The sequence below is a fragment of the Microtus oregoni genome, unplaced genomic scaffold (genome assembly GCF_018167655.1).
Source record: "Microtus oregoni isolate MIOR12 unplaced genomic scaffold, Mior012 000022F_ref0000154, whole genome shotgun sequence".
NCBI classification, from domain to species: domain Eukaryota; kingdom Metazoa; phylum Chordata; class Mammalia; order Rodentia; family Cricetidae; genus Microtus; species Microtus oregoni.
The window spans coordinates 35,196,509-35,209,621 of NW_024543081.1; the positions used below are offsets into that span (position 1 = coordinate 35,196,509).

Here is a 13,113-nt window from a genome sequence, read left to right on the forward strand (position 1 = left end):
ACCTCTGCTCTGAAGTTTCCTAAAATTTTAAGTGGTTGCTAATTTTTTTCAACTTTATACAAATCATATCTACATCACTTGTAACATGAAGAGAAATGAATGCCCTTTGGTTGGTAACCTGTGGAGCTGAGGTATGGAGTATGTGCACACCTGATAGATGGCCTCCTAGAATGGGGACAGTACATTCTGAATCAGAAGCAGCCCAGCTCAGAGTACCAAGGCTTTGCTTGCTTGCTTGGAGACAGGTGTCATGTTGCCTTGGCCGCCTACAAGGTGCTGCACAGCGAGGGCAGTGCTAGCCACAGCTCTGCTAGATGCCACTTTCATTTTTTTAGAATTAAGAAATTAGACTAAGTGTACAGAGCGTGTTTAATGTTAAACTTGCAGGAAGTCAGAGGGAGAGTGGAAGCGTGGGAAGGTGACTAGTTGTTGAGTGGTTTGGAAATCATTTAAACAGTTAGTCCGAAGAATGGAGACTAAGGTTAGATTAACTAACTCAAACTGGTAATGGTGTGGAGTTAAAGAAGAGAAAAGAAATGAAAGTGATGTCTCGATCTTAGTTGAAGAGGTGGGCAACTGCTGAGGACAAAGCAGAGAAAAGAATCACTGGGATTTGTTTTGCTCCACGTGGAAGATTAGGAACCTCCAGGTGTATTTGATGTAACGGAAGCCAGAGGATAAAGTTAATATAAAACACAGGCCAGGCTTTGAACAGAAGGGAGGACATAAGAGGTAAATGGAAGAAAAGGTATGAACACAATTTTTTTCCTCAAGCCTTTAGAAAGGAAATTTTCTTTGAAGTGAAACTGTTTCTGTAGCTCAGACAATTGTGGAAGCAATAAAAGAGCCCAGAGATTGTTGTGGGACACTTTTAGGGCAGGGCGGGGGCAGGGCTGTTACATTCTTGACCTTTTAGCATCGGAGATTATCAGCACAAGACCTTCTCAAGATGGCACCTTCAAGGTTCTGTCAAAGGAGGGGGACTCAGTAGACCCCCACCCGCCCTTAGGGTATCAAGGCTGCTGACGATCGAGAGTGGGAAAGTTGCTTTCTTCAGTGGTGTAGCAACTGGAAAGGCGCCATGTTCCCATAAGCGACCCTAATTAAACTCAGTGGGCCACCCAGAAATAAAGTAGTAAAGAAAGAAAAACAGACAAGATACTGGAGGGGCAGTCCTGACTGGAGAGAGAAGTAGGATTAGCAGGAGCTGGTGGTGGGGCTCTGGTTAGAGGGGTAAAAACATGAAAGAAAAGTAATATGGAGGTTAGAGATTTTGTTTGCTTATTTTGGAGGGGTGTTCAGGAGGCAGGATTTATCTGTGTATCCCTAGGCTGACTTTAAACTCATGGAGATCTGCCTGCCTCTGTCTCCACAGTGCTGGAATTAAAGGCATGCACAACCACTACTGGTCTGGCTTTTTTTCTAATAAAAGATTGACTGGACAGGATAAGGACATATGTGTGTCATAAAGATAATTATAAGGCCTTTTTTTTTTTTTTTTTTTTGAGACAGGGTTTCTCTCTGTAGCTTTGCTGGCCTTGAACTCGCAGAGATTTGCCTGCCCTGCCTCCCGAGTGCTGAGATTAAAAGTGTTTAGGTTGCAGTGTAAAGTTTATTTCTTATTGTGGGTTGAAGTAGGAAACTTGGAAAGATAATGCGTTTTAATGTAACTCTTGTAGTTGGCAGAAGAAAAGAGTGCCTAACTCAAACACTTATATTTCCCTTGTTAAGGTACAGAGTAGGCAGAGAACAGATTTTCCTGTATGCAAAAGGAACTTTCCCTGCGTTAGTACCTGTTCTCATTGCTGTGACAAAGGCAGCCCAAGGAAGGCCCGGTTTGTTGTGGCGCACAGTTGGAGAGTTGTCCGTCTGGCAAGAGAAACATGAGACAGCCTGCCACGGCTGGTCACAGTGCACCTACAGTCAGGAAGCATTGAAATATCAACGCTGGTTCTTAGCTTACTTTCTCCTTATTTGTTCTGGAATCCCAGTCTGTGGAATAGTGCCACCACAAGATGGATCTTCCTACCTTCCAGCTAAAGCTCTGGAAATGCCCTCAGACACGTGTGTCTCCTAGGTGACTCTAGATCAGTCACACTGGTGGTGAAGATTAACTGTCACACTACAGTTGATTCTATTTATTACCTCTGTATCTTCCCCCTTTTTACTTGAGACAGGTTTTCTTGCTCTGTAGCTCAGGCTGGCCTGGAATTCCTAATCTTCCTTCCTCTACCTCCAGTGTGCTGGCATTAACAAGAATGTACCACCATTCTTGTTGCTGCTCTTTTAAACGAGAAAATGAGTCATTTATTTTTTATTGTCCAGTTTACAAGGGAAAGTCTTTATCTCTTCCATGGTCTAAGGAGGACCAAGATTTCTGTGCATCTACTCTTCTATCTAGGGTTTAAATAGCTTTATTTCACCAGCAGAACTTGCTATTTTGTGTCTCATGTTTCCACTAACAGAAAGTTGCTTATAAAATTTTAGAAAGAAGAAAGGTTTGCTGAATTTTAGGTTACTATCTGCCCTTAGTTCAAGGGCTGCTAAGCTGCAGTTTGTTTAATCCCTCTTGCCTATGTGTCATTGAGCCTTAAAAATGATCACGAGGAAGCAACTAGCCAAAGATATGCAGAGTAGTGGATAGTGAAGATGGCAGTTAGAATAAACCAGTGCTAAAATTGTATACCCATTCCACTGTATCACTTAGAAATGGATTAAGACCATTTATATTATATATACTTCCTTCCAGCAAGTGAGGGCTAAGGCACATAGCCTGTAGAATATGTCCAGTCATGAAAATAATCCCTGGATTTCTTACTCATTTCAGCAGTGATGCTTTTAGATGGGTGTGTAGTGGGAGATGGGGTATTAGGCTCCATCTGGATATCTGTTTTATTCCCAGAGTAATGCTCTTCATAGCCCGAATTGCCATAGTAATGAAGTTGAGTTGTGTGCGTAAAACTCATTTTTCTTTCTTTTTTTTTTTTGTAGACTATGCCAGTTGCCATGGCTTTGTTAAGAGATGTACATAATCTTTGTCCCAAAGAAGTTTTAACATTTATTTTAGACTTAATCAAGTACAATGACAACAGAAAAAATAAGGTATGGCATTTTCCTCAATGACTAGTGATACTTGTTTTAGGGTGTTATGTGGGTGCCTTCGTCTCCAGAACTGCAATAAAAGGAAGGAAGAATACTTGTTTGTAGAGTCATTTGTGAGTCATTTATTGTGTGTGCATGCATGTGTGTATATGTTTATGTGTGTGTTTCTTTGTCTTTTCTTTTTTTAAAGTGTGTATGTATACATATGTTCAGCTTGTCTGTGTATGCACTGTGTGCAGGAGCTCATAGAGGCCAGAAGAGGGTAACAGAGCCCCTGGACCTGGAGTTAGAGGGAGTTGTGAGCCTCCACGTAAGTGCTGGGAACCAAATCGCAGTCCTCTGTTAGAGCAGTAAGTGCTCTTAAACACTGAGCTAAGTAAGCCACCTCTCCAGACCCCTGAGTGCATCCGCCTGTTCCTTTTGTTGATAATTTTCTCAGTTATATGGTGATCTTTACATGTGGTATGCTTATACTTTAAGGTGGAATGCTAGGTGATTGGAAGGTCATATTGGTAACAGGACTTGTAGACTAATGCTTTATTCATTTGTAGGTGTGTCTGTTGGTGGTGTGCACATGGGTCTGTGTGTGTAAGAACGTTTGTGTGTGGGGTTGCATGTTTCTGTGTGTGCCCCTGCAGCCAAACACTGGGATTCATCTCAGGTGACTTCTCGATTGCTGTCTCTCCCTGGGATCCAGAGCTTGTCAGTTTGGCTAATTGAGCTGGTCAGCTTGCTTTAGGGATTCTGCTCTACCTCCTGAGTGCAGGGCTTTCAGGTGGGTTCCCATCCTGCCTGGGTTTATGTAGATACTGGGGACTTGAACTCTAGTCCTCATACTTGATAAAGGAATTGGGAGGATGCAACCAAGTTTTCATGTTAGCAAAGTATGAGCTCCTTATCCACTGAACCATCTTACCAGATGCTAGTAGACCACCAATCTTTGTTTTTCTCTTTTGGACAATCTGTGGTCTGGTTAGGAGATTGTAGGAGGAGCTTAGACATAGTGTTTAATATACTAATAGTTCACTGATGAGTGTAGCATTTTCCCTTTTTTTCCAAATCACAAGTCTATACAAAGGATAGGTTGGTATTTACTAGAAAACTTGGTGATAGATGCATTATGTTTTCACTGTGTGTGTGTTGCTGGTGATGAAGTCAGGGCTTTGTGCATATAAGAGATGTGCTCTGCTTACTTCTGACCTGACACGACTTAAAGTTATATGTGTTGTTTTAATATCTCATGAAAAGGCTTAATTGTATTTGTTCTTAATTATTCTTTGGCTTAGTTTTCAGATAACTATTATCGTGCAGAAATGATTGATGCTCTGGCTAATTCTGTTACACCTGCTGTCAGTGTGAATAATGAAGTTAGAACTTTGGATAACTTAAATCCTGATGTTCGGCTAATTCTTGAGGAAATAACTCGATTTCTGAACATGGAAAAACTTCTCCCAAGTTACAGACACACTATCACCGTCAGGTGCTGTTCTTTGCTGCTTCTTTAAATGTGTCTTATATTTCCACAACTATACCATTATTCCTATTCTATTAAATTGGGGAAAGTAAAAGTAAGAAATTTTTAAATTTAAATTTTTTGTTGTTGTCATCTCCAGATAAATTGATAATATTTGGAAAGTAGCCTTTAAAGTTTTAATCTTTGTAATTTAGTTTTAAATTTATCTAATATAATCTCCATTATTTGTATTCTCTAATTTTCTAAAGTATATGTTCTTTTGTCCTTTTGTGCATATGCACATATACACACATGCAAGCACATGGTTTGTGGGGCACTCGTGCTATGATGCTTTTGTCATGGTCAGAGAGCATCTTTGTGGATTTGATTTTCTCTTTCCACCTTTACGTGGACTAGGGATGGAACTCAGGTTCCCACGCTTACACATGTCAAGTGCCTTCACCTGCTGAGCTGTCTGACCAACCCTAGAAATTCGTCATAAGAAATTATTTTCTTGGGGTCATGTTTTACAATAGTCACTGTTGTGTAAAGAGCCCCACTTGGGTCTTTGAGACAGGTCTCGTGCAGCCCAGCCTATTTAGCCACGGATTACCTTGGTGACTCCTGATCCTCCTGCCTTCACCTTTCAGTGCTGGTGTGCGACCAGACCTAGCTCGTCAGCCTTCTTTTCAGAACTGTGGGTCTCTGTATGCTTTCGTTTGAGTTTGCTAAAAGTTGATTACTGATTATAAAAAAAAAGTTAGCTCCCTTATTTTATTTCAGTTATTTATTTTTTTTGAGATCTCACTATGCCTGTCAGACTGACCTGTAGACCACCAGGCTGGCCTTGAACTCAGAGATTTGCTTGCCTCTGACCCACACCAATCTTACCCCCGACCCCCACTTGAGCAAATGCTGGGACCAAAGTGTGTGCACAACACCCAGCTAGCTTTCCATTTTTATAGTGAATAAATAATAGATTTCTGAAGAACATACTCTATTTAAAATTATTATATTTTTATTGCTAAGTACTTTTTTTCTGAAGTGTGCTTTGTTGACATATGTGTGGATCTAAGATTCCAAACATGTTGAAATTAGTTTTTATGGTATTTAAGTATTAATATTAAAATTTTATCCAAACATTGAACATTACAGAATTCAATGTGCAATCAAATCCTGAAGTCTTTTGTTTTGTTTTTTTGAGGCAGGTTTTCTCTTTGTAATCATAGTTGTTCTGCAACTCTGTAGACCAGACTGAACTCAAACTCATATCTGCCTTCCTCTGCCTCCTGAGTACTGGGATTAAAGGTGCATACTACCACTGCCAAGCTTAGTATATTTTCAACAACCACTGTCCAGCAAATCATGAGTATTTTTAAAAATTGTTTCTATTTGGTTTTATGTGTGTGAGGGTTTTGCCTGCTCATATGTCTGTGCATGTGGGCATCAGATTTGGTAGCTCACACCTGTAGGTGCTGGCTGGGAATGGAATCCTAGTCCTCTGGAACAGCAGCCAGTGCTCCTAACTACCGAGCCATGTCTGCAGCCCCCGAAATAAAGATTTTTAACTGACTGACAAATGAATCTCTAATACCTAGGTAATAGTAATAAATTTAGTTCATGATACTTCAAAGGTTGTAATTAACTTTTTTCTCACTAGCTGTTTGAGAGCCATAAGGGTGCTTCAGAAGAATGGACATGTGCCAAGTGATTCATCTCTTTTCAAATCCTATGCTGAGTATGGCCATTTTGTGGACATCAGGATAGCAGCTTTGGAAGCTGTTGTTGATTACACTAAAGGTAATGCTATCCAGGTGGTACTTGTTCTGTTACACCCAAAGTTATCACCATGAGACCGAATCTGATGCAAAAGCAGAGTCTCTTTTGAGTTAACTCAGACCTCCCTGTCCATCTGGAGGAGCAGCAGCATTCTTTATAACATAGTGTGGCCACCAGCTTCAGAGTAGGAAGCCAGAAGACAGTAAACCACACAGCTGCGTGAGTTTTAGATTCTCTCCTATAGGTTGCCAGGTTCTCATTTACATTGGGAATTAGACATCCACACAGTTGTTGAGTAACATTCTTTTTTCCCCAAGATTTTATTTTGGGCCAGGAATGGTTGCACATGATTTAGTCCTCACTCTTGGGAGGTAGAGGCAGGAGGATCTCTGGGAGTTAGAGTCCAGCCTGGTCTACATAACAAGTTCCAGGCCAATGAGGATTGTATAGTGAGGTTCTATCTCAGAAAAAAAAAAGTTTTATCCTTTTGGTTTTGGTTTTGGTTTGTTTGTGTGTGGTTCACATACACACACACATACATATTTCCTCAAAGGCCAAAAGATGTTTTCAGATTCCCTGGAGTTGGAGTTAAAGGTTATTGAGAGCCGCCCAATAAGGGTGCTGGGAGCTGACCTGTAGTTCTCTACAAGAACAGTAAGTGCTCTTAGCTACTGAGCCATCTCTCCAGTCCCGATGTGTAGCATTCTTAATGACAAAACTTGCAAAAGAAATTTTCAGATGGAATATATATCTAAACCAAAATAATAATTAAGATAGATGAATGTGTAAAATGAAGAAGCTGGTGAAAACCAGTCATTTCTATAAAATAGCATTAAGCTTAAATGTTTGCTAAACTTGTGGTAAAATTCAGTGTTTATTTCAGAAATAATTGTTTAATAGTTATATGCAAGTAAAGGAAATGCACAGGCATAATATTTGTCCAGAAGTTAACCTTGTAATAGAAATAATGAAAGAACAAAGAAGCTGACATAAACCGAGCTCTGCTTAGAATAAAAGGAGAGGGGAAGTTTCATAGGGAGTCACAGGTCGTGTGTAAACCAGAAACATGTATAATTAAGACTTTTTATTTAATTCTTATAAATTTCCGCAGAAATGCCTACAGTCAAGAAACAGAGTAGTAACCATATTGTGTTTACATATGTTTGCTTTGATTCAGAAAGAACTGTCATTTTAATATCATTTCATTTAAGAGATGATATAAATGTGATTTGCTATTCTTAAATGAAACATTTGACAAGCAATGAACATATATAATTCTGTGTCTGTATATGTTTTGATATTTTGCCAACTTAAAATCTAGACTTGTTGAAATCATGTAATTTGTTAGTGTGCCTAACCTTCTTTCCTAAGATAGACGAAGGGTATGTGTCTCAGAAATTTGAAGGATTCATGAGTTAATACCACCTAAAATGAAATAGAATACTAAAATGTTAAAAACAAAAACAACAACAACAAAAAAAAAAAACAACTGGGGTTGGAGAGATGGCTCAGCAGTTAAGAGCACTGACTGCTCTTCCAAAGGTTTTGAGTTCATTTCCCAGCAACCACACGGTTACTCACCACCACCTGTAATGCGATCTGCTGTCCTGTTCTGGCCTGCACATGTAGGCAGAACACTGTATACATAATAAATAAATATTAAAAAAATACAAAACTAATAAGTATAATTTGAAATATTCAATGGTGCTTAGGTAATAACCATAAATTCTGTAGCTTAAAATATTGGTGCTCATATTAGAAGAGGAAAGAAGGAAAACTTTTATGCATAAAGTTTTGTAAATAAAGCTTTCCAGTTCTTTTTTGCTGTTGTTGTTGTTTTTGTTTTTTGAGATAGGGTTTCTCTGTGTAGCTTTGGTGCCTGTCCTGGCACTAGCTCTTGTAGACCAGGCTGGTCTCAAACTCACAGAGATCCTCCTGCCTCTGCCTCTTGAGTGCTGGGATTAAAGGCGTGTACGTCACCACCGCCTGGCAAGTTTTCCAATTCTTAAAAATGTCTTGAGAAGGTAATTGGCAATAGTTAGTGTGTCATTTTATGTAAGTTACAGTCATAACACGTATTTGTAATTGCCTTTCTGACTGGCTTGGGTCTTAGTGGAAGGAACCATGTAGACAGAAACATGTTTATATTTATGATACTTTTGTATGTCAGGCCTCTCTAGGACTTAAGCATCTACAAAGTTAGGCAGATTTTGTCCAACAGATTTTTGTCTAGTTTATGGCTTTTAATGAATTATAACTTGTATTGGTGTTTGGTTGAATTTTAGTGTGAACTACATACTGGGCACTATTTTAATGTCCCTGCTTATCACTTACTATTTTATTTGTTATAATTAACCCTACATATATTTACTCATTTTTATTTTCAGTGGACCGGAGTTATGAAGAACTTCAGTGGCTACTTAATATGATTCAGACTGATCCTGTACCTTATGTAAGGTTAGTGTATATATTTAATATCTTGAATATGAGTCATGAACCATTTCTGAAGATTATACATGGGAAAGATGTTTATGATTTTTTTTAAAATTTGGGAATGTGTTATGTGCATTTTTAAAGCATTTTTTTTATTTGTATTCTTTTTTCGAGACAAGGTTTCTCTGTGTAGCCCTGACTGTCCTGGAACTCACCCTGTAGACCAAGCTGACCTTGAACTCAGAGATCTGACTGCCTCTGCTTCCCAAGTGCTGGTATTAACAGTCAGTGCCACCACTGCCTGCCCTCCCCCCTTTTATTTTATTTATTTATTTATTTATTTATTTATTTATTTTTTCGAAACAGGGTTTCTCTGTGGTTTTGGAGCCTGTCCTGGAACTAGCTCTTGTAGACCAGGCTGGTCTCGAACTCACAGAGATCCGCCTGCCTCTGCCTCCTGAGTGCTGGGATTAAAGGCGTGCGCCACCACCGCCCTGCTCCTCCCCCCTTTTATTAAATTAAATTAATTTATTTCTTTTACATCCCTACCGCAGTTTCCCTTCCCTCCTCTTCTCCCATTTCCCCCCTCATCCCCCAATCCACTCCTCTGTTTTTCTTCAGAAAGGGGTAGGCCTCCCATGGGTATCAACAAAGCAAGTTTAAAGACTTTTTCTTATTTGATCTTAGAAAAAGATTTTCAAAATACATTGTTAATAGTTTGTAATAAGTGGAGATGATGATGCCTTGTGTGTCCCAGCTTATAATGTCATTTGGGAGCTAATTTCAGGCCATCCTGCTTTTTGTTCATTTAAAATTGTTTTATTACATTTATTTATTTTGTCTATGTCTGCATGCACACGTACCACAGCAGTATGTGGAGACCAGAGATCAAGTCTTTCCTCATGGAGCCACATCACCAGCTCCCAGTTCTTTGTTTCATTTCTTTCAAAGCCGTGATTTTTATTAGAGTTAATATTCTTTTAAAATCTTAAGAAACTAAAAGAATTGCAGGCTTGATGTGGTATCTACCTTTGTATTTGTGCTTACCTCTAGTAGCTGCATTTTTCCTGCTGTTTTCTTTTACACAATGGGGTTTTTATTTAAGAATTAAATTTACCATTTCTGTCTTCCTTTCTTTGCATGTAGTAGATACTTAGGTTTTATTTGATTTAATGTTAGGACTTCATAGAACAGAATTTTAGAGCCGAAGTAAGTCACAACCATTTAGCTAGGGACAGGGACTTAGACCCAGAGCCCCGAATGCATTGTTCAGCTTTCTGCGTCACTTAGCAGATGGTGTTTTTTTAGATGACATAACTCTGCTTTCTCATCTCGGCAGTGCCTCTGGGGTGAGCAGTCTGCTCAAGAGCCCGGGCATTCTATAGCAGTGACTTCTTGGTTAGTAACTCTCAATTTCAATGTTTTAAGTAATGCTTGTTACACAGATTTTTCTATAAGATTATATGATTTGTGATCTATATTTTATTTTGAATAATCTGTACTTGTGCGTGATACAGAGTTGAAATGCAGAGAAAAAGTCTGATAGCTTCCATTTTAAAGTATGAAATTTTAGAGCACGGAATACAGCCTCATTCCTTTGTCTGAAGTGCTGCATGCTCGTAAGTCTTTGGTAGCAACTGGGAAGAGAGACTATAAATGCAATGTAAACAAAGCTGAACATGTATTCATTTATTTTCAGTTTGCATAATTAAAAAATTACCATCTATTTCTGAGAACTTGTTTTAAAGACTAGATATTTTTCAGAAAGTACTTGAGGTAGATTGTCATGGGTTTGTGGTATTTGAAGTTACTGTATTACACACTGTATCTGCACTCAGTGCTTTTGAATTGTGGTTTTGGGGGCTGTTTTCATTGATTCAAATGTCAAGAGCACTATTTACAGTCTGGACTGAAAACCCATTTAGAGGTGGGATGTTTGTAGTTAAGTTTAGCATGTTTTCTTCCTAGTTGACATACTTTCTTTATGTCCCATTTAGAGAAACTTCTCCTTTAATCTCACCCTAGCATATAGGTTATATTAAAACATACAGAGTTGCACAAGAGTGCAGTTAAGGGTTGGTGAAAAGACTCAGCAGGTCACGGCAGAACCCCGAGGTAGAGATGAGAACTGCCTTCTGCCAGTTGTCTTCTAACATCTCTACACATGCCGTGGTGCGCACACCCCCACTACCACACAAAATCAATACCAAAGGTTTCTTTGTTGTTGTTTGGGGGTTTTTGTTTTGTTTTGTTTTTCAGTAAATATTTTGTAGAAAATCATTATGGCAATGAGTGGTCACAGGATAAAAGTGTTTCTACACAGTGATTGCTCTTTCAGCAGTGTTTAGATAGGGTCTCATGATATAGTCTTGATTGTCCCAGATCTTACTATGTAGACCACACTGGCCTTGAACTCACAGAGATCTACCTGACTCTGACTTCCCGGTACACCACTCTTCTTTGTGTTTTAATTAATTTCATTCATTTTTATTTTGTTTTGCTTTGCTTGAGTCAGTCTTACTATGTAGTCCATGCTGGCCCTGCCTTGTCCTCATGAGCACTGGAACTACATGTGTGTAACATGATGCCTTGCAAACATTGTTTTTAGTTTCTTATTTTTATTTTGTGTAGTATGTCTTCTTTCTCATTCTCATTGCTATCACACTTTAGAAAACTTACTTGAGTAAGCATCACATGACTGCCGTGCCTTGTAGAACTCATGGTAAGACCTAGATACTCAGCTGTCTATTTCTGTTTCCATCATTGGCGTTTTCCTGTCCTGTTCCAAACATAAGCATTTTGTTTTTATGAGCTTTGTGGGTTTCAAAACTTGTGGTAAAATGGCCCTCATTGAGAATGGAAACTTCTGAAGGTTGTAGATTTTCCATTCCTGTCTTTGTTACAGGATACTTCAAAATTTGCTTGCGTAAAGATGTGAAGGTTACTCAGAAGTCAGATGCAAGGAAAACTCACAGGACTCATTCTTCCCCTTTAGAATTGAATGTGACCTCTACAGAGCTATCCCTTGCTTCCCTGGACTAGTGCAATTCCCTCAAGTCGTAATCTCCCATAGTCTGCCACAGTCCTATTGTGACTAAATACATAAATACTTGCATAAATATCAATGTCATAGTTTGACTACTTGGCCATTTCTGTTTCCTCTACTGCTCTGTAGCCCTAGATGGTCCAGGATCAGATCTTTTGCCATTGCCTAGTCCATGGCATTTCAGAAAAGTTAGCTAAGTGTATACGAAACAAATGGCTAAATGGATTTTTCCTTTTTCCTCCACTCATATGTATATGAATATATTTAATGTAGTTCATAGATTTGTGGCATGATTAATAAAAACCCAGAGATAGAATTTGGGGTTCAGCCTGAAGGTAAGAAAAGCAAAACAACCAACCACTCGCTCTTACCTCGACCTCAGTCTGAAATGGCGATCCTGCCTGCAGGAATCTCAGAATGAGAGACAGTGTCTGTGAGCTGTCTCCTGCTTTATATTCCTATCTAAGGCTGGGATTAAAGGCCTGCACTGCCCAGTTTCTGTGGCAAACTAGTGTGGCTACTGGGATTAAAGGTGTGTGTTACCACTTCCTGATCTGTAAGGCTGACCAGTGAGGCTGTTTTGCTCTCTGATCTTCAGGCAAGCTTTATTTATTAAAATAAAAATGAAATATCACTAAATAGATTAAAATGATTTTATTTCTCCTGTGACAATTGTAGGTAGAGAAAGTATTTCAAGATGTAATTGAGATGCTTGGGAAGAAGCTTTGAATGTTAGGAGCTCAGTGTCTTGTGAGCTGATCAGAGACTTTCTTTGCTTGTATTGTCTTCTCTCAGCAGAGCGTTTTCAGATTGAAGTCTGTTCGCCATTAAGATAGTTTATGAACTTAACTAAGCAAATTCATTTTGATTAACGTCTGTATCTCTTGGCATACTAATATCTTTTTTGCTCTAAAGTTTATGTGTTTTGTCAATTTTATGTGTCTGTTAGAATAAAAAAGGAATTTAAATGCATAGGCTTAAATAAATCTTTTAATTTATATGTGTTGTTTTAAAACTAAAATTCTAAATTCTCAAAATTGAAGCTTTCTTTCAATAAAAATGACCCCTGCTAGGAGTAGTCACACACGCCTTTAATCCCTGAACTCAGGAGGCAGAGGCAGTGGGGTCTGTGTGAGTTCAATGATAGTTTGGTTTCCATAGGAAGTCCTAGGCCAGCCAGGGCGACATAGTAAAATTCTGTTTCAAAAAAAGGGCTTTGGGGTGCTAAACTACGCATACAAATGCCAGGCTGGTACATGCTTATAATTTCAGTGTTAGAAGGCTGCAACAGGAGAATTGC

General features: G+C 38.9%; 1 protein-coding gene across 1 annotated transcript in view; it reads left to right on the forward strand.

The window, feature by feature from the left end:
* The window catches only part of Taf2 (TATA-box binding protein associated factor 2), a 70,882-nt gene that overhangs the window by 36,435 nt on the left and 21,334 nt on the right, over nucleotides 1–13,113 (forward strand). Inside the window, exons 18-21 of the mRNA XM_041672505.1 lie at nucleotides 2,992–3,102; nucleotides 4,389–4,582; nucleotides 6,216–6,355; nucleotides 8,722–8,791. Of these exons, the coding sequence (XP_041528439.1) occupies nucleotides 2,992–3,102; nucleotides 4,389–4,582; nucleotides 6,216–6,355; nucleotides 8,722–8,791 (515 nt within the window). The remainder of the gene's footprint in view (nucleotides 1–2,991; nucleotides 3,103–4,388; nucleotides 4,583–6,215; nucleotides 6,356–8,721; nucleotides 8,792–13,113) is intronic.